Source organism: Pseudophryne corroboree, chromosome 9, assembly GCF_028390025.1.
Source record: "Pseudophryne corroboree isolate aPseCor3 chromosome 9, aPseCor3.hap2, whole genome shotgun sequence".
Classification (NCBI taxonomy): domain Eukaryota; kingdom Metazoa; phylum Chordata; class Amphibia; order Anura; family Myobatrachidae; genus Pseudophryne; species Pseudophryne corroboree.
In genome coordinates this window covers 234,667,084-234,689,926 of record NC_086452.1, presented here as the reverse complement: position 1 = coordinate 234,689,926, position 22,843 = coordinate 234,667,084, and the positions used below count along the sequence as shown (strand labels likewise).

The following is a 22,843-nucleotide window of genomic DNA, read 5'->3' as shown; positions in this document are numbered from 1 at the left end:
GAAATTTCTGAGGCGCCATAGGGCCCCGAAATAATGGACTACTCCAAAGGCATACCTAGAATCCATATAGATATTGGCTGACTTGCCTTTAGCCAATTCGCATGCTCTGGTTAGGGCAACCAGCTCAGCAACTTGTGCTGAGTGTGGTGGGCCTAGGGGTTCCGCTTCTATGGTACCTTGGTCATCTACGACTGCGTATCCAGTACACAAGTCTTCCGAATCCGTCTGTCTGTGACAACTACCGTCAGTGTAGAAAGTGAAATCTACATCTTCCAGTGGGTTGTCACTGATGTCAGGCCTTGCCGTGAAATTTTGGGTCAAATATTCCATACAATCATGTGTGTCATCTCCTGTACTAAATCCTCCTTTACCACCACTCTCATCCTCCACCCTTTGTGCCTGTCCAGGCACACCTGGGAGTTATGTTGCAGGATTTAATGCGATGCATCTCCTTATGGTGATGTTTACCGGGGCCATTAATGCCAATTCCCATCTTGTAAACCGTGCTGATGAGACGTGTCTGGTTTGGGCAGAATTCAGTAAGGCTGGCACTGCATGTGGTGTATGAATTGTGAGGTTGTGTCCTAGCACTACATCTTCGCTTTTACTTACTAGCAATGCTATCGCTGCAACACTTCGCAAGCATGTGGGAAGGGATTGCGCTACCGTGTCTAGCTGAGCGCTGTAGTAGGCTACCGGCCTGCTGGCATCACCATGCTTCTGGGTTAAGACACCTGCCGCGCACCCAGCGCTTTCTGTTCCATACAGCTCAAAGGGTTTCCCATAATCTGGCATACCTAATGCTGGTGCCTGCGTTAGGCACTGTTTAAGTCTCTCAAATGCCATCTCAGACTCGTCTGTGTGCGAAATCCGATCAGGTTTGTTTGATGAGACCATCTCCTGCAAAGGCAAGGCTAGTATGGAAAAACCTGGGATACAGTTACGGCAATACCCACACATTCCTAAAAATGTTGTAATCTGTTGCTGGGTTTGTGGCAGGGTCATGTCACGAATTGCTTGAATTCTATCAGCGGTGAGGTGTCTCAGTCCTTGTGTCAGACAGTGTCCCAAATATTTTACCTTGGTCTGGCATAATTGTAACTTATCTTTGGAAATCTTGTTTTCTGTGTCGGAAAGATGAAACAGAAGCTGTTTCGTATCTCTCAGGGATGATTCGAGTGAATCAGAACACAGCAGCAGATCATCTACATACAGTATTAATACTGATCCGCTCTCAGGTTGGAAAGACTGTAAACAATCATGCAAGGCCTGCGAGAAAATACTTGGACTGTCAATGAAACCTTGTGGTAAACGAGTCCAGGTGTACTGAACTCCTCTGTATGTAAATGCGAATAAGTATTGACTGTCAGGGTGCAGAGGTACCGAGAAGAAGGCGGAGCAGAGGTCAATCACAGTGAAAAATTTGGCAGTGGGAGGGATTTGCATAAGGATGACAGCTGGATTTGGCACTACGGGGAATTGACTCTCAACTATTTTGTTGATCCCTCTTAGATCCTGCACTAGTCTGTAACCCCTCCCCCCACTCTTTTTAACAGGGAAGATGGGACTATTGGCAGTGCTGGACATCCTTACCTGAATGCCCTGTTGTAGCAAGCGCTCTATTACAGGGTAAACTCCTAACTCCACCTCTGGCTTCAGAGGGTATTGTGGGATTTTTGGAGCTATCCTACCGTCTTTTACTTGCACAACTACTGGGGCTACGTTTGCCATTAATCCAGTGTCTTGGCCATCCTTGGTCCAAAGTGACTCCGGTATCTGGGAAGTCATTTCCTCTACCTTGGACGGACACCTATTTACAACAACAGTGTTTGACATTAATCTTGTTGGGGAATCTAGCATATCCTGCACTTCCTGAGCGTGGTTTTCGGGTATGTCCAAGAACACACCTTCAGGAGTACAATATATGACACTTCCCATTTTGCACAGTAAATCTCTCCCAAGGAGATTAGTCGGAGCCAATGCAGCCAGCAAAAAGGAATGCTTGGTATGCAAAGGCCCTATCGTAATCTCTGCTGGTTTGCTTAAAGGATAGTGCTGAACTACTCCTGTTACTCCCATGGCTGGAATTGTTTTACCAGTGGTTCTCATGCCCACTGTTGAATTTATCACTGACTTGGCCGCCCCCGTATCTACAAGGAATTTTAGAGATCTACCAGCTACATCAATTGTGACCTCGGGTTCACTTCCAAGGCTCTCAATTAATTTCACTGGCGGCAGATTACAGGTGTGGCCCCACCCCTATGGTGTGTGGTGACCTCCCTGCATCGCACTGGCAGCTATTACCTGTGACGGGGTTAAATGGGAACTATCAGAGACTTGCCAGTCTCTTCTTGGGGGATACCTTCTTGTTTCCCCTGCGTGTGGCTCATAACTCCGTCTCTGCGGTCCTTGATCCCAATTTTGTGTGTCATGTCGTTGTCTAGGGGTTTTATATAACTTTGGTGTATCTCTAACCATACAATTTCGTGCATAATGTCCCTTTTTGTTACAGCTATAACAAATTACCACATTTGACTTACCCACAGGGGTCTGGGGCTTATGCTGAGGTGGCTTTGTTGTAAGGGCTTGTATGCTTACTGCCATCAGCTTATCGCCCTGTGACTCCCTGTGCCTCGTGATGTTCCGATCCTGATCAGTAGCGGCCTCTCTCAAAGTAGCCACCGACAAACCTCGCCAACATGGTTGGGTGGTCTGTACCCTCGTCCTCAATACTTCCTTTAAACCATCCATTAACACAGAAACTGCTACTTCTCTATGATTCACATTTGTCTTAATGTCTTCGATCCCTGTATACTTAGCCATTTCCTGCAGGGGCCGATGGAAATAATCAGCAGCTATTTCTCCCTCTTTTTGCCTTATGGAGAAAATTTTGTTCCACTTGACAACAGCAGGGAAATATACTCCTAACTGCAGATTGATTCTTTTTACATTATCTTGGTTGTACTCATCCGTAAGGGGTACCTCTTCATCTAATTTACAGTCAGCGATAAATTTCACTGAGTCGACATTGGAGGGTAAACATGCCCTCAGCAATGTCCGCCAATCTTTGTTATTGGGCTCTGCAGAATTACCTAGCTCTCTAATGTATCTCTGGCTTGCAACTAGATCTTTCCTAGGATCAGGGAATTCAGACATCATTGATCTTAATTCTGTTCGGGAAAAAGGGCAGTGCAATGGCGATGTTCCTGACGGGAGTGGCTCCCGAAGCGTCAGTTTTCCCAATTGGGACCGCAATTACCCTGACAGGATTAAGTTCAATAACGTCATTCTGAGTAGATTCTACAACATGTGGTGTAATGGTTTCTGCATAGTGTACAGTGCCGTACTTACCAGTTGATACGACCTCACCTGTCCCTCCACTAGGGGCCTTTGATACTACTCTTACTGTTTGGGCCGTGCCCACTGTAGTCTCTGGTATGGTGGCTGCTAGAGAGAGTGCCGATATTGTGGTGGGCTCATCTTCCTGGTCGCAATCCTGGGGAAAGTTTAAAACAGGGTACCGCTTGCACGGGTTAATATTAGCATCAATAACCTTATTTACGTTACTCTTAACATCTATACATTTACTAAGTGCATGTTTATCATACACCAGTGTGCCATTCTCTGTAACCACTTTTTCTCCTTTTATGTATGGTGGTGGTGGTGCGGTGGCTATCAGTTTCCTGATAGGGTTTGAACCAGCCGCTTGAGCCAATCCTCTTTGTATTTCACCTTCCTGTTGCCATAATTGTAAATAATCATAATGTCTGATCCGCTGCTTGCCAGATTTAATTAGACATATCCTTTTCCTTAAATTTTGTAACACCTCAGGAATAAAACTGCCTACCCGTGGGAACTTTTCTCCATCATGCACAGTCATTCGTTCCCATTCATTGCATAATACCTCTGTGTGTGATCCATATTTCTCACACATTATGTACCACGCTGACCCGGCTGGCCGCGGAATATCATCAACCTGAACCTTGGTTGATCGCCCCTTACTTGAGCAACTGGCCCCCATTATTTGCAGGCGTTGCCTTCTCAGCGAACCCTTACAAAAAACCAAGTTCCCAGAGGTAAGGCGATGGTGAAAGTTTACAGAGTACCTTCACACACACTCGCCCACGTCGACCAATATGCCCACACGCTGCCTTAGCGCTAGCGTACTCAACCCAGGGCCCCTGCAACCAGAACCTCTATTTACTGTGACGTGTGGGTGTGATCCGCAGAGCACTTACCCTTCCCAGTAAATATCAGTTGCTGGAGAATTCCTGAGTGATCAGTGAACCTCCCTTAAAATAAAAAATGTACACAAATCACGTTAGAATGTACAAATAGCGTTTATGACCCCACTAGCGTACGTAAATGGTACTGGGTCAAGTTACAAACTAATGCACACAATTACATGCGGTACAATCGTACTGCGTATAAGCAACTAATCTTATGCGCAGAACGACCAACGGAATCGATAATTGTGGCTGCGAATTCCTTTCAGCTAGAGCTTGATGGCCTATATGGGTATACTCTATCTATAGCGGACTTCCTAGTCTGCTGTACCTAGACCTCCTGGTCTGTCTGTGACCTCCTGGACTGTGACCTCCTGGTATATGTCTACAGTAGACCTCCTAATCTGCTATACTCTAATGCTCTTACTACAAGACTAACAAGGGATGCCTCCCAAGCCACCACGCGCTATCACTCGCACGGATGTACCTCTACGAGAACTCGATTTCCTAGGTTCCGACCAAAATGAGAAACGTATATATACCGTATATACTCGAGTATAAGTCGACCCGAATATAAGCCGAGGCACCTAATTTTACCACAAAAACCTGGGAAAACTTATTGACTCGAGTATAAGCCTAGGGTGGGAAATGCAGCTCTACCCGTACACAGACCTCATAGTGCCAGATATGCCCCACAGTGCCAGATGTGCCAGATATGCCCCACAGTGCCAAATATGCCCCACAGTGCCAGATGTGCCAGATATGCCCCACAGTGCCAGATATGCCCCACAGTGCCAGATGTGCTCCACAGTGCCAGATATGCCCCACAGTGCCAGATGTGCCCCACAGTGCCAGATATGCCCCACAGTGCCAGGTGTGCCAGATATGCCCCACAGTGCCAGATATGCCCCACAGTGCCAGATGTGCCCCACAGTGCTAGATATGCCCCACAGTGCCAGATGTGCCAGATATGCCCCACAGTGCCAGATATGCCCCACAGTGCCAGGTGTGCCCGATATGCCCCACAGTGCCAGATGTGCCCCACAGTGCCAGATATGCCCCACAGTGCCAGGTGTGCCAGATATGCCCCACAGTGCCAGATATGCCCCACAGTGCTAGATACTTACCCTCCGTCGCTCCCGCGCTGTCTTCTGAAAGAGGGACACGGAGAGCGCAGCGCGCGGGTCTCCTGTGTCCCTCCTGCGTCTCCGGCGGCAGCGGCGTGTGTTAAAGGAAGTGCCGGTTCGTGCACTTCCTTTAACACACACACGCCGCTGCCGCCGGAGATGCAGGAGGGACACAGGAGAGCAGCGCGCTGCGCTCTCCGTGTCCCTCGTAACGCTGGCTCGAGTATAAGCCGAGGTGGCTTTTTCAGCACAAAAAAAAGTGCTGAAAAAGTCGGCTTATACTCGAGTATATACGGTATATGCACACACTTTTTCACCTCATATACTCTTTACTTTCTTTTCTGTACAGAAAATTCCTTTCACTCAGGTAACACAGGCTAGTCCCAGAGGAGTTGCAACTAGAAAAGGATCTATTACGCTAAGATTTAGGACACTGAGATTAACTTGTGCTATTATCGCGTTGCCTCCGTATCGCCTACTAAAACAATACTATCGTGTGATTTGTATCAAGTGGGCGTACCCGTACGCTTCGTTGTGTAATATACGCTACGTGCGTCGACCCTTGCGTTGCGTACGCTTGTCCCGCCCTTTGTTAGGGACACGTGTACACAGGCCAGATACGTCCACAGTAACACAAGTAACATGTTTCTATCAATGCAAATGATATTTAACTGTAATCATTTACCGAGCACCACACAGATCTCCCTTGTATCTTAGGCAAAGCCGTGTGCGTCTTTTACAAATTACTCCCTTACGTATTAATTTTACTTTTAACTACCAATAGCAACAAATCTTTCTCAGTACGTTATCAATGATAAATGGCAAACAGGAAAGTGAGATGTGAAAATACACAAATGAAAAATGCAGGTGTGTGCGTGTGTTGCATACGCAATGTATATTAAACAGAAATAAACAGTTTTTTAAAAAGACAATAGCGTACTGTTCTTACCTTCCGGTTCCGGATTCCACCAGCACTCCTACAACTAAGCGAAGCAGACGCTTATCTGATCAGCACTACCGTATCCCCAACCACCAACACGGATACGAAGGGATACTACCTTCCCGCCCTTTGCTGACAGATAAAGTCTGCTTAGTTTCGCTAGTGCGGATATGTGGAGGATGGATGAGCCCCCAATTGATAAAGCCTATCCTTTATCATATAACATTCACAATATATTGGTAAGAGTCTCAGTACGCAATTGGCGTACGAGGTGTTGTAATGATACGCACTTATAAACATATAAGATATATATATATATATATATATATATATATATATATAGATATACTTATACTGTAAACCTTAATACTGAAATACTGTAATGATATAACGCTTCTTAACCGTGTTAATATAAAAGCTGCTTCAGCGATTGAGATGCTCAGAATACCCTTAGCAATGTAATGATAAACACACAATACCTTGTAAGGTTCCAAAACCTTTATCTAGATGATTTTAGTATGTAAAAAGGGGAAAACAGTTACAGCTTATACACTACAAAAGTAACATTAATACCTAAACAGAATAACTATATGTAAATATACAATAGCGGCACAATCGCAAATAACATACAAAGAGAGAGAGTAAATGGCTAACACAGGGGGAGAACAAAGATGGTCACAGAGAAACTTACACACATGATCGCTAGCGCAGTCCTGGAAACCAGCTCCCAGTTAGACAATGATGAAAACCTTTGTGGAGAGAAGTGAGTGAGCTGGCTGCCTTATATACACAACATACAGTACACTACAAAGGGCCCTACAATCTCATTGTTCATTGGACACAGGAATGTCCCTCTGCATTATAACAAAAGGTATAGGTGGATTTGAACAAGTGGGCTGTGACTATTTCAAACTGCTAAGGTGGGAGGTATCCTCAGGATTCCAGCCGCATGGATAATGAACTGCAAATACAGTAAATGTCCATAAACTACTTTTAAACATAACTATACGCAGGAGCGATTAATCTCTTCCTAACCAACACCGGAATATTCCTGATAAAATATTCTTCAGTTTGGTACCAGACACCACTGTTCAGCCTTTGTCAGACCCTCCATATCATGCAAAGAGGAATTCCCAAGTTCCCTGAACCATTTACACTAAACATACTCGCTGATATTATTAAGGGGACTATTACCTATAAAACGCATTATATTGGTTAAATATGTAGCGATCAAGTCGCTCGCTAGTTGCACACAAACACCGCCGTAAATACCCATCTCCATGCGCAGGCAACGTCAGAGCGTCCCCTACGCATCCTGAGGGGATGCGTACGCACGGGGGAGTCAGTGCACGAGCAGCGGGCACGTGCATTGGGGTTAGTACAAGGCAATAGTGAATCATGACATTTTTCGACTTTGACACTTCATTACACCCAGCTGAAGAAGCTCACACCTCAGACCACAAATCACTTCATTCAGCTGTATTGGAACTTAGAAACATGAAAGGTATTATTTTAAGGGCCCTACACATTTAAAGATCCACCGCGGAGCTGCCCAACAGCGATACGGCCGACGGGCGACCCGCCGGCGGTGAGGGGGGGGGGGCAGTGACAGGGGGGGTGAAGTTTCTTCACTCCCTCGTCACCCGGCTCCATAGAAGTGCAGGCAAATATGGACGAGATCGTCCATATTGGCCTGCATGCACAGCCGATGGGGCACCAGCGATGAACGAGCGCAGGGCCGCGCATCATTCATCGCTGGTGCCTCCACACTCAAAGATATGAACGATATCTTGTTCATTAATGAACAAGATTGTTCATGTCTTTGACTGATATCGCCCAGTGAGTAGGGCCTATAACTCTGTAACACATGTTGATTGTGAAAATATATGTTACTAACCGATTTGCGTTTACACTTACTAACAATCGAGGTTTGACAACCACACTATTTGATAGAAGCAAATGTAAAATAACCTTTACAAACATTTTGCTTAGTAGTATCTGCTGAATGACATTTAGCTTCCTAACATTTTTTTTTTAAAAACTAAATTTCTCTGACGTCCTAGTGGATGCTGGGACTCCGTAAGGACCATGGGGAATAGCGGCTCCGCAGGAGACAGGGCACAAAATAAAAGCTTAAGGATCAGGTGGTGTGCACTGGCTCCTCCCCCTATGACCCTCCTCCAAGCCTTAGTTAGATTTTTGTGCCCGGCCGAGAAGGGTGCAATCTAGGTGGCTCTCCTGAGCTGCTTAGAATAAAAGTTTAGTTTAGGTTTTTTTATTTTCAGTGAGTCCTGCTGGCAACAGGCTCACTGCATCGTGGGACTAAGGGGAGAAGAAGCGAACTCACCTGCGTGCAGAGTGGATTGGGCTTCTTAGGCTACTGGACATTAGCTCCAGAGGGACGATCACAGGTACAGCCTGGATGGGTCACCGGAGCCGCGCCGCCGTCCCCCTTACAGAGCCAGAAGAGACGAAGAGGTCCGGTGAAATCGGCGGCAGAAGACATCCTGTCTTCAGACTAAGGTAGCGCACAGCACCGCAGCTGTGCGCCATTGCTCTCAGCACACTTCACACTCCGGTCACTGAGGGTGCAGGGCGCTGGGGGGGAGCGCCCTGAGACGCAATATAACAGTATATACCTTAGGTGGCAAAAAGAATACATCACATATAGCTCCTGGGCTATATGGATGTATTTTAACCCCTGCCATTTTTACACAAAAAAGCGGGAGATAAGGACGTCGTGAAGGGGCGGAGCCTATCTCCTCAGCACACAAGCGCCATTTTCCCTCACAGCTCCGCTGGAAGGACGGCTCCCTGACTCTCCCCTGCAGTCCTGCTTCAGAATCAGGGTAAAAAAGAGAAGGGGGGGCATTTTTGGCAGCAAATAACGATAATAACAGCAGCTATAAGGGAATAACACTTATATAAGGTTATCCCTGTATATATATAGCGCTGGGTGTGTGCTGGCAGACTCTCCCTCTGTCTCTCCAAAGGGCTAAGTGGGGTCCTGTCCTCTATCAGAGCATTCCCGGTGTGTGTGCTGTGTGTCGGTACGCGTGTGTCGACATGTATGAGGAGGAAAATGATGTGGAGGCGGAGCAGTTGCCTGTGTTGGTGATGTCACCCCCTAGGGAGTCGACACCTGACTGGATGATTGTATTTAAACAATTAAGTGATAATGTCAGCAATTTGCAAAAAACTGTTGACGACATGAGACAGCCGGCAAATCAATTAGTGCCTGTCCAGGCGTCTCAGACACCGTCAGGGGCGCTAAAACGCCCGTTACCTCAGTGGGTCGACACAGACCCTGACACAGATACTGAGTCTAGTGTCGACGGTGACGAGACAAACGTAATGTCCAGTAGGGCCACACGTTACATGATCACGGCAATGAAAGAGGCATTGAACCTTTCTGACACTACAAGTACCACAAAGAAGGGTATTATGTGGGGTGTGAAAAAACTACCAATAGTTTTTCCTGAGTCAGAGGAAATAAATGAGGTGTGTGATAAAGCGTGGGTTTCCCCCGATAAAAAACAGCTAATTTCTAATAAATTATTAGCATTATATCCCTTCCCGCCAGAGGTTAGGGCGCGTTGGGAAACACCCCCTAGGGTAGATGAGGCGCTCACACGTTTATCTAAACAAGTAGCGTTACCGTCTCCTGATACGGCCACCCTCAAAGAACCAGCTGATAGAAGGCTGGAAAATATCCTAAAAAGTATATACACACATACTGGTGTTATACTGCGACCAGCAATCGCCTCAGCCTGGATGTGCAGTGCTGGAGTCGCATGGTCGGATTCCCTGACTGAGAATATTGATACCCTGGATAGGGACAATATTTTGTTAACTATAGAACATTTAAAGGATGCATTGCTATATATGCGTGATGCACAGAGGGATATTTGCACCCTGGCATCAAGAGTAAGTGCTATGTCCATCTCTGCCAGAAGAGCGTTATGGACGCGACAGTGGTCAGGGGATGCGGATTCCAAACGGCACATGGAAGTATTGCCGTATAAAGGGGAGGAGTTATTTGGGGCTGGTCTATCGGACCTGGTGGCCACGGCAACGGCTGGGAAATCCACCTTTTTACCCCAGCTCACTTCACAACAGCAGAAAAAGACACCGTCTTTTCAAACTCAGTCCTTTCGTTCCCATAAATACAAGCGAGCAAAAGGCCACTCCTTTCTGCCCCGGGGCAGAGGAAGAGGAAAAAGACTGCACCGTGCAGCCGCTTCCCAGGAGCAGAAGCCCTCCCCTGCTTCTGCCAAGTCTTCAGCATGACGCTGGGGCTTTACAAGCAGACTCAGATATGGTGGGGGCCCGTCTCAATAATTTCAACGCGCAGTGGGCTCACTCGCAAGTGGATCCCTGGATTCTACAGGTAGTATCGCAAGAGTACAAACTGGAATTCGAGGCGTTTCCCCCTCGTCGGTTCCTGAAGTCTGCTTAACCAAAGTCTCCCTCCGACAGGGAGGCAGTTTTGGAAGCCATTCACAAGCTGTATTCCCAGCAGGTGATAATCAAGGTACCCCTCCTGCAACAGGGAAAGGGGTATTATTCCACGCTGTTTGTGGTACCGAAGCCGGACGGCTCGGTGAGACCAATTTTAAATCTGAAATCCTTGAACACTTACATAAAAAGGTTCAAATTCAAGATGGAGTCACTCAGAGCAGTGATAGCGAACCTGGAAGAAGGGGACTATATGGTGTCTCTGGACATCAAAGATGCTTATCTCCACGTCCCAATATACCCTTCTCACCAAGGGTACCTCAGGTTTGTAGTACAAAACTGTCATTATCAGTTTCAGACGCTGCCGTTTGGATTGTCCACGGCACCTCGGGTCTTTACCAAGGTAATGGCCGAAATGATGATTCTTCTACGAAGAAAAGGCATTTTAATTATCCCTTACTTGGACGATCTCCTGATAAGGGCAAGATCCAGGGAACAGTTAGAAGTCGAAGTAGCACTATCTCAGGTAGTGTTACGTCAGCACGGGTGGATTCTAAATATTCCAAAATCGCAGCTGATTCCAACGACACGTCTACTGTTCCTAGGAATGATTCTGGACACAGTCCAGAAGAAGGTGTTTCTCCCGGAGGAGAAGGCCAGGGAGTTATCCGAGCTAGTCAGGAACCTCCTAAAACCAGGCCAGGTCTCAGTGCATCAGTGCACGAGGGTCCTGGGAAAAATGGTGGCTTCTTACGAAGCGATTCCATTCGGAAGATTCCATGCAAGAACGTTTCAGTGGGATCTACTGGACAAATGGTCCGGATCGCATCTGCAGATGCATCAGCGGATAACCCTGTCGCCAAGGACAAGGGTGTCTCTCCTGTGGTGGATGCAGAGTGCTCATCTACTAGAGGGCCGCAGATTTGGCATTCAGGATTGGATCCTGGTAACCACGGATGCCAGCCTGAGAGGCTGGGGAGCAGTCACACAGGGAAGGAATTTCCAGGGCTTGTGGTCAAGCATGGAAACATCTCTTCATATAAACATTCTGGAACTAAGGGCCATTTACAATGCCCTAAGTCAAGCAAAACCTCTGCTTCAGGGTCAGGCGGTGTTGATCCAATCGGACAACATCACGTCAGTCGCCCACGTAAACAGACAGGGCGGCACGAGAAGCAGGAGGGCAATGGCAGAAGCTGCAAGGATTCTTCGCTGGGCGGAAAATCATATGATAGCACTGTCAGCAGTGTTCATTCCGGGAGTGGACAACTGGGAAGCAGACTTCCTCAGCAGACACGACCTTCACCCGGGAGAGTGGGGACTTCACCCAGAAGTCTTCCACCTGATTGTAAACCGTTGGGAAAAACCAAAGGTGGACATGATGGCGTCACGTCTAAACAAAAAACTGGACAGATATTGCGCCAGGTCATGGGACCCTCAGGCAATAGCAGTGGACGCTCTGGTAACGCCGTGGGTGTACCAGTCAGTGTATGTGTTCCCTCCTCTGCCTCTCATACCAAAAGTACTGAGAATCATAAGAAGGAGAGGAGTAAGAACTATACTCGTGGTTCCGGATTGGCCAAGAAGGACTTGGTACCCGGAACTTCAAGAGATGCTCACGGACGAACCGTGGCCTCTACCTCTAAGAAAGGACCTGCTACTGCAGGGGCCTTGTCTGTTCCAAGACTTACCGTGGCTGCGTTTGACGGCATGGCGGTTGAACGCCGGATCCTGAGGGAAAAAGGCATTCCAGAAGAAGTCATCCCTACTCTGGTCAAAGCCAGGAAGGACGTAACCGCAAAACATTATCACCGCATTTGGCGTAAATATGTTGCGTGGTGTGAGGCCAAGAAGGCCCCTACAGAGGAATTTCAACTGGGTCGTTTCCTTCATTTCCTGCAAACAGGACTGTCTATGGGCCTAAAATTAGGGTCCATTAAGGTTCAAATTTCGGCCCTGTCGATTTTCTTCCAGAAAGAACTGGCTTCAGTACCTGAAGTTCAGACATTTGTAAAAGGGGTGCTGCACATACAGCCTCCTTTTGTGCCTCCAGTGGCACCTTGGGATCTCAATGTTGTGTTGAGTTTTCTAAAGTCACATTGGTTTGAACCACTTTCCACTGTGGACTTAAAATATCTCACATGGAAGGTGTCGATGCTGTTAGCCTTGGCTTCAGCCAGGCGTGTGTCAGAATTGGCGGCTTTATCATATAAAAGCCCTTACTTAATTTTTCATTCTGACAGGGCGGAATTGAGGACTCGTCCTCAATTTCTACCTAAGGTGGTTTCTGCATTTCACATGAACCAACCTATTGTGGTACCTGCGGCTACCAGGGACTTAGAGGACTCTAAGTTGCTTGACGTTGTCAGGGCCTTGAAAATATATGTTTCCAGGACGGCTGGAGTCAGAAAATCTGACTCGCTGTTTATCCTGTATGCACCCAACAAGCTGGGTGCTCCTGCTTCAAAGCAGACGATTGCTCGTTGGATTTGTAGTACAATTCAGCTTGCACATTCTGTGGCAGGATTGCCACAGCCTAAATCAGTAAAAGCCCATTCCACAAGGAAAGTGGGCTCATCTTGGGCGGCTGCCCGAGGGGTCTCGGCTTTACAACTTTGCCGAGCAGCTACTTGGTCAGGGGCAAACACGTTTGCTAAATTCTACAAATTTGATACCCTGGCTGAGGAGGACCTGGAGTTCTCTCATTCGGTGCTGCAGAGTCATCCGCACTCTCCCGCCCGTTTGGGAGCTTTGGTATAATCCCCATGGTCCTTACGGAGTCCCAGCATCCACTAGGACGTCAGAGAAAATAAGATTTTACTTACCGATAAATCTATTTCTCGTAGTCCGTAGTGGATGCTGGGCGCCCATCCCTAGTGCGGATTGTCTGCAATACTTGTATATAGTTATTGTTACAAAAATTCGGGTTATTATTGTTGTGAGCCATCTTTTCAGAGGCTCCTTTGCGTTTATCATACTGTTAACTGGGTTCAGATCACGAGTTGTACGGTGTGATTGGTGTGGCTGGTATGAGTCTTACCCGGGATTCAATATCCTTCCTTATTATGTACGCTCGTCCGGGCACAGTATCCTAACTGAGGCTTGGAGGAGGGTCATAGGGGGAGGAGCCAGTGCACACCACCTGATCCTTAAGCTTTTATTTTGTGCCCTGTCTCCTGCGGAGCCGCTATTCCCCATGGTCCTTACGGAGTCCCAGCATCCACTACGGACTACGAGAAATAGATTTATCGGTAAGTAAAATCTTATTTTTTTTGTTAAACAAAACATACCCACGTACATTTTTTTTATTTTTTACATTTTATTTGAGCTCTACACACAAACGGGTGGTCTTCAGTATGCCGAATGTCGGGATCCCGGTGCACAGTATACCGGCGCAGGGATCCCGAGACCCGGAATACTGACAAATATTCTCCCTCGTGGGGGTACACGACCGCCCTGGAGGGAGAATAAATAGCGTGGCAAGCGGCTCATTTGCGCTCGCCACGCTGTCGGTATGCTGGCGGTCGGGCTCCCAGTGTAGGTATGCTGGTCGCCGGGAGCCCATCCACCGGCATACCATACTACACCCCACACAAACATATGTTGAAGAACAGCAACACCATCTTTTTCTTTTCAAGTTTTGCAAATTCTGCTCCATTTGTATACTTATTGAAACAAATATTTACACATAATTCCTTAAAGTAAGGTTTGTAAATAAAAGCAAAGAATCAATAATATGTAATGTTTGACCACTTCACAATAAAAAAAATACTATTTTTTTATTTATTTTTATAAAAATTTTACTGTTGTTTCTGAATTAAAATATTTTGACTGCAAAATAAGTATGTTTGTTAAAACATATACCAATAATTGCTGTTGTGTAGGGTTTAGAGGCTAGAATTCTCACTCTCTAGTTGAATATATTTGAACACAGTTATGAGCAATAGTCAATGTTTGAAGAAAAACACTATGGTGTCTTTAAGATTATAATTGCTAAATTATTACAAGATCATTTGACCAATTAAGTGATTATTGAATTAATTTACAATTTTTGAGTAGTTTCTTTAATTTGGGTGCAGGAAAGTAGGTTGTGCAATTTTTAAGGGATAAACCCGATTGTTAGCAAAAAAATGCAACATCAGAAACATGTACGCAAAAATTGCGTACATTTGTAATATGTGCGCAAAAATTGTGATTATTATGATGGTTTTCACAATATTTGCAAATTTCACAAGGCCACCTTATTTTTGTTAAATTAAATTAGTGTTGCAGTTTTTGCATTTGGACGTGCTTTCACAATTTTGCTTTTGCTTGCAATTTTTGCTAATTTGTAATTTTTGCAATCCTTACTGAATTTGCCCCTAAGTCTATATATTTCTTCACAATATCGTGTCTCATGTATCCCTATTATATATAGAAACAAATCAGGGGTGCAATATCTGTGCTGAACATATATTGTACTGTACAATTAGGGCTATACCTTTGTCTGCCCAAACATAAAGTACCAAGAGTGGTGTAGCTATACATATTTATGCCACAACTTACTGTTTTATTAATATTAATTTTATATTAATATTTCACCAGCTGGACAGTATCTGTTTCTCATATACTATAATTTGCCTTTCTACTGCTCATTGTTGAATACTATTGGAAATACACTTGCAACTGATAGCTCTTACTAGATATTTATTAAAAGACAGTCCATTGTTTAATAAGCAGTTAAGACAAGCAATTAAATGTGGTGTTTTGTTTCACTGTTTAGTAAAATACACTTACAGTATAACTACTGTACATCGTTGGACAGCACAATTTGCTAAATCACCTTTGCACCATTAGTTATTATCATTCAGTATTGTCTTTATCAAGCTATTGCTCTAGTAACTTAGTTTATATGAAGATATTTTTGCTAATTAGAAAAAAAAATGTGTATCCGGTCTCTGGATTTGCTATTCAATTGCTACATTGGCTTGTTACATTCATTATATTATATATTTTTCTTTTAGAAATTGGCGGGAATTGTGGTCCACCACCAGCAATAGAATTTGGAGACATCACAAATAGTAAAAGAGAAGAAACTTATAAATCAGGTTCCAGAGTCTTTTATCAATGTCCAAATTTGTATGTACTTCAAGGAAAAGAAGAAATTATATGTGTGAATGGAGCGTGGGAAAAGGCACCGGTTTGTCTAAGTAAGTCCATAGTTGTTAATTCAACTTCCACATACAGTACCTGCACATTTCACGTTATATAATTGGTTTACTGATTATACATGTGTCTCAATGATCTTGTATTGCCACAAATGTGTCTTAGTCACAAAGCAATGTGAAGCACAATTAATGCTGATTAATTTGTTATATGACACTTGTAAATTGTGTGTTATGGAGTCTGTATACTGAGCAGAATAGAACTTGTATTGGGAAAAAAGCTGCGGATGCTACATTGTAGCACTTCATATGCAGATTCATAGACTCAGTCGCACACAGATAAGCAAGTGTCATATATCAAATTAATCAGCACAGTCTACTTGTGCGTTCCACAGTAGTCACATTTCATTGCCACTAAGATGCATTATCAGCAAAAAAGACAGCCAACCAATGGCGGAACTAGTGGCGGTGCAGCCAGTGCATTTCACAGAGGCCCACCACAATGAAGGAGCCCACAGCCGCTGGCTTTATAATGAGTCAGACAGACTCATTATAAGCTACCCACCATTGCACCAATCCATGGGAAATAAGAATGAGGATAGGACTCACACACTTGAGCAGCTACGGGGGATGGGGGTGCCAGACGTCAGCGGTTCACACTTCAAGTCGGCAACAGAGACTGTCCTGCAGCTTACTCAGTCTCTGTTCAGTGCTTATTGCTATGCGCACTGTGAGGAAGGACAAGACTCGTGCGGAGCCTTTCTTGTGTTCGGCGGTTCACCTTGCAAAAATCCCCTGCTGTCTGGCACTGTGAAGTCCCCTGCCTGCTGCCTCCATAATCCGTAATCCCACATGCGTGCTATAGCGCATCTGTTACCCCATTTTGTATACCTATGTACCAGCTTCCGTCATGCCAATAGAGGTTCCTGGCAACCCAGCCAACAGGTATTCATGGAAGTCCAGCCAATAGGGATGCCCAGCAACCTTGCCAATAGAGAATGGGAAGCGCGACAGGCTGTCTAATAGGGATACATGGCAGCGCAGCCAATAGAGAATAGGGTAGTACACCAGTCACAGGAGGAGAGGTAGGATCCAAACACCAGAAAGTTTGTACTTTTATTCTTGCTCCTGTATGGAGTAGTGAGTGTGACCTGTCCCTCCATGCCTGTGGCCACATTAGTGACTGCTAATATCCACATCCCCCTGCACTCCTTTGGGATTGAAGAGATGCTGATTAAGAGGGTGGGACATTGGAGAGATCACCAGATTTGACCCAGGGGTGAATGGATCAGCCCCTGATTTCTGCAAGAAGTGAAAATAGATTAAAGCGCATGAGCAAGGGCTGCATGACCAGTGTATAGTGACTGCTGCTGCCCAAATCACTGGAAGAACTATGGCCACGAACTCCCTGCAAGAGTGAGGGAGGCGTCATCATCACCACCTCCTCTCAGGAAAAAGTTACTTATGCAAGGGTCTGGGAGTAGATCCAACAGGAAAAGGAGAACACCTGCAGCTCAGCCTACACTATATACTGTATATACTGTACATTACTGTTTTAAGATTTTTTTTTATTTTTTTTATGAAACTGGGGGATGTAAATTGGAGCTCAACACTGTCCGTAACTTTTGCTGGCTGTATTATATGGCGGCCACTAGTGCAGTTTGTAGTATATGGTGGTCATTAATGCTGTCTGTAGTATATGGTGGACACTAATGCAATCTGTTGTATATGGTGGTCACTAATGTGGTCTGTAGTATATGGCGGTCACTATTGCAGTCTGTATTATATATGGTGGTCACTAACATTGCCTGTAGGTACATTGCGATGATTGATACTGTCTTTGGCCCTCATTCCGAGATGATCGCATCAAGCAACTTTTTGCTGCTGGCGCGATCAACTAAACTCCGCCTATGGGGGAGTGTATTTTAGCATAGCAGGGCTGCGATCACTTGTGCAGCCCTGCTATGATAAAAAGTTTCACACAAAACAAGCCCTAGACCTACTTACCCTGTGCGACGGCTCCAGAGATGCAGGTCCCGGCTGTGACTTCAGACATATGCCTCCATTTGCCTGGACACGCCTGCATTTTTCTTACTACTCCCCGAAAACGTCTGGAAACGGTGAGTATCCACCCTAGAACGCATCCCACCTGTCCATCTTCTTGCGATCGCCGCTGTGATCACATTTGTCATTAATGGCGTCATTGCCCGTCAGCGATCGTCACCAGGCAACGATGCGTGTGCGCAATGCGTCCGCCGCACATGCACATTTCCGACCCGTTAACACCACAGCGAAGACCCGCTGCATGCGAACGTGTCGGAATAACCCCTTTATTATATGGTGGTCATAGAGGTAAAGGGTAACTGCTATCCACTGAGATGGGGGGGCATAGTGATGAGTTGGGAAGGGGGTGGTCAAACCAAACTGTTGCACCTCTGCCCACCGATCACTAGTTCCACTACTGCACCCAATGCTAGAAGATTCTCATGCGACCTGGTGTGCCAATAGGGGCTATTTGGCGTGACTGCAAAGATATATGATGACATATCTGTTTGTGAATTAGTAATAAATATACAGTATTTCTCCTTCATCCACTAGGGGACACTGGAGTGTATACGTTGGGGGTATAGACGGTGCGTGAGTGGAGCCTGGAACTTTAAATTTCAAAGATGTGCAGTTGGCCCCTCCCTCTATATACCCCTCCCAAGCCCAGTTTTAGATTAGTGCCCAAGGGAGCTTCCTCCAGCCCTTTTTAGTTTTATTTTACATTTATAGTATTCTTTTCTTCAGAAATGATCTACACAGGCAAACTGCATGCTGCTGCAGTTTACCTGCACCAGGGGATACCGTCGGAGGGGACCCGTCACAGCCCACGAGACTTGTAGCCGGGTCCCCGGCCACAGGATCAATGGATCCTGGAGACCGTTCCAGCTGCTTGCAGCTAGTGTCAGGGTCTCACGGCCTCGCGCACACCGACCGGTTTTTGACAGCAGTAAGTATAAACCACCACCCACGATTAGCAAGGGTGGTGGGCTGCTTAGATGTGGGTTTACCCCCAGCCTTTTAGCCCCGCTAACAGCGCTGCACCAGGACGCAAGGCTAAATGTTATTTCTTGCTCTGTGGGCCATTTTAAATTAATTTAAAATTAACTGTAGTTGGTTAAGTATAAAATAAGTTCAGAACAGTGAGCAGGTATGGGGCTGGAGGCAGGGCTTAGTGGCGGCGCAGCACTTCCTGCTCCTCCGCTCAGGTAGCTATACGGAGACTCCCCGCTGTTATACGGGAGCTCCATACTCAATGCGGCTAACCTGCAACCCAGTAGACTGACGATCTCTTTCCTTGGCTCACTACTGGCCACCCGCCATTTTCAGCAGCATGGCACAGTACAAAGTTGCAAGTGCAGTAACACGCAGCTTGTCACTAAGAGCACCAGGGTTAGGCATCTCCTTGTGCTGCTAGGGCCAGTTTCTATTAACATTTTATGTTACATAGACAATAAATAGAAGCCAAGTAGCTAATAAATCAACAATGAGCAGACAGATAGTCTAGTGGGCTATGGCTCTAATACTAGACATATCAGGTCCCAGGTTCAAGCCCTGCTTTGCACTCAACAATCTTAAGATTCTGCAACAGCACCCTATCTAAAAATATTGAAAACTATTATGGAGCATTGCTGAAAGGCATGGCTTAGTGTTGGCTCCCACTATGGGTCGCCCTCGCTCAGAAGCTACACTAGATGTCCTCTTGAGGTGAGGAAAGAAGTTGCTTTGGCTTTCACCGCTGGTATACAGTACATAGCCTGGTGGGCTAATAGCAGGGGTTGGCATTCAGCAGTCCAAGGTTTTTATCATACCTTGGATGTTTTAACAGAGCACAAATTATTAAAGGACTCTCTATCACATAAAGGAAGCTGTGTAGGCTTAAAATATACGGCAGCTACAGCATAAAAATAAATACATTTGTAGGACCTACCTCCTACCTAAAAATTTGGTATATTCAGTTTACTATACGTGTAATTTTGTGTAGACTACTATAGTTAACACACACTTCAGTGACAATTCGAAACAGTACACGGTGTGTACTAAACCCTCCTTCCAAGGGAGGATATTACTTACTATAATATATACATATTTACATATATATATATATATATATATATATATATACTGTGTGTGTATATATATATATATATATATATATATACACACACACAACTATATTTTTCACTACAGCTCCATTTATGTGGTGGACAGTATGGATGGTGTAATGGTTAGCATTACTGACTTACCGCAAAAGGAGCAAGTAGCTTGATCAGTAAGGTGTCTGTCTCTAGTGTAACAGGTCATGGGTTCTAATTGTGTGTATGACTGCTAAAAATTGTGTGATTTAACATAAATGACAATTAAATGTATATACCTTTACTGAGGTCATGGGTTTTGGTCCCACTATGGACCTAACTGTGGTAGTTTGATATATTCTTCCCAAAAACAGTAACCTGTTCACTCCTCGCAGTAACACTTATGTATTCTCTACCAGCATAGTTGTGGTTGGGTGGAGTTTGTGTGTTCTCCCTACACCGTGGTGATAGAAATCACTGAAGCAGGTGATATGTTACTGTGGTACCCCCTCAGAGCAATGCTGTGATTTGCAGAATCACACACACAGAAAGGTTTACTGACAAGGACATAATTTCACTAGGAAGCAAGATGAATGTAGAAGTGGGACCTGCTCTCCTGGTTTCCATTTCCAAGTAGAATTGTTGAAATTTGGGAGTCATTAGGCAAGTGTTTGTATTATAGTGATAGATTTGCAAATATTGGTAGATTGAAAATATGAAGGAGAGGGTTTTATTTACCCGACTACCCTCGATTTATTTGTGATTTTATTAAAGGTGAATCATGGTGTTCTCTAGAGTCTCTGACATGCAAATATCATAGCCCTAGACCTATATTTTAAGCTTATTTACAGATTAGATCCTATCTACCCGGGACTCAACATAAGCAGGGCAAAGTTTCACAGCACCCTAGGTAAATCTTCAGTGCACTTCCCCCCCAACCATCACCTTCAATACCCAGCTCCCGAGGTAAAAAAGAGTATTAGGGTTGGGTAAGCAGTTGTGGTATTAGAGTTAGATTACTGGATTGGGTTAGGATATTTGGGACAGGGCATTAGGGTTGTTTTAGCGGTTTGTGTGAGGGTGTTATCAGGGGTGTGGGGTTATGGTATTAGGGATAGCATATTAGGGTTGGTTTAAGGTATTAGCAGTAGGGGTTATAATTAGGGAAAGGTTTGGATATATTATATATATAGATATAGATAGACTCCTGTACTTATGGGTGACACTCCACGGCTTTCAAAGAGGTATGCACTTAAGCATAAATAGCATAAAAACGTTTCAGATGCATCGAAATATGCAGTATTACAGCATCTGAAAAGTTGATACGCTATTTCTGCGTATGTGCATACTCTTTGAAATTAGAGATGTGCACCGGACATTTTTCGGGTTTTGGTTTTGGATTCGGCTCCGCGGCCGTGTTTTGGATTCGGACGTGTTTTGGCAAAACCTCCCCGAAATTTTTTGGTCGGATTCGGGTGTGTTTTTTCAAAAACAGCTTAAATCATAGAATTTGGGGGTCATTTTGATCCCATTGTATTATTAACCTCAATAACCATAATTTCCACTCATTTCCAGTCTATTCTGAACACCTCACACCTCACAATATTATTTTTAGTCCTAAAATTTGCACCGAGGTCGCTGGATGGCTAAGCTAAGCGACCCAAGTGGCCGACACAACCACCTGGCCCATCTAGGAGTGTCACTGCAGTGTCAGACAGGATGGCAGATTAAAAAAATAGTCCCCAAACAGCACATGATGCAAAGAAAAAAAGAGGTGCACCAAGGTCGCTGTGTGACTAAGCTAAGCGACCCAAGTGGCTGACACAAACACCTGGCCCATCTAGGAGTGTCACTGCAGTGTCAGACAGGATGGCAGATTAAAAAAATAGTTCTCAAACAGCACATGATGCAAAGAAAAAAGAGGTGCACCAAGGTCGCTGTGTGACTAAGCTAAGCGACCCAAGTGGCCCACACAAACACCTGGCCCATCTAGGAGTGGCACTGCAGTTTTCTAGCGAGAGGATGAGTGCTTCCATCCTCATGTGAATCTGAACGACTAGCCATGAACATAGGCCAGGGCCTCAGCCGTTCCTTGCCACTCCGTGTCGTAAATGGCATATTGGCAAGTTTACGCTTCTCATCAGACGCTTTTAATTTAGATTTTTGGGTAATTTTACTGAACTTTTGTAGTATACTTGACGACACAGAGGTAGAGCAGTGAACTACTGTACCGTACTGCTATATATATACTGGTGGTCACAGCAACATTCTGCACTGTCTTCCTACTATATACTGCGCACAACTAAAATGCATCACAGGTATGGATGCATAGTATACTTGACGACACAGAGGTAGAGCAGTGGACTACTGTACCGTACTGCTATATATATATATATATATATATATACTGGTGGTCACAGCAACATTCTGCACTGTCCTCCTACTATATACTGCGCACAACTAAAATGCACCACAGGTATGGATGCATAGCATACTTGACGACACAGAGGCAGAGCAGTGGACTACTGTACCGTACTGCTATATATATACTGGTGGTCACAGCAACATTCTGCACTGTCGTCCTACTATATACTGCGCACAACTAAAATGCACCACAGGAATGGTTGCATAGTATACTTGATGACACAGAGGTAGAGCAGTGGGCTACTGTACCGTACTGCTATATATATACTGGTGGTCACAGCAACATTCTGCACTGTCCTCCTACTATATACTGCGCACAACTAAAATGCACCACAGGTATGGATGCATAGTATACGTGACGACACAGAGGTAGAGCAGTGGACTACTGTACCATACTGCTATATAT

General features: G+C 45.2%; 1 protein-coding gene across 4 annotated transcripts in view; it reads left to right on the top strand.

The window, feature by feature from the left end:
• Positions 1–22,843, top strand: part of LOC134957934 (complement factor H-like) — a 498,750-nt gene that overhangs the window by 244,820 nt on the left and 231,087 nt on the right. For all 4 annotated transcript variants that reach the window (XM_063940184.1, XM_063940186.1, XM_063940185.1 and 1 more), the window contains exon 7: positions 15,755–15,940. In XM_063940184.1, coding sequence (XP_063796254.1) covers positions 15,755–15,940 — 186 coding nt within the window. The remainder of the gene's footprint in view (positions 1–15,754; positions 15,941–22,843) is intronic.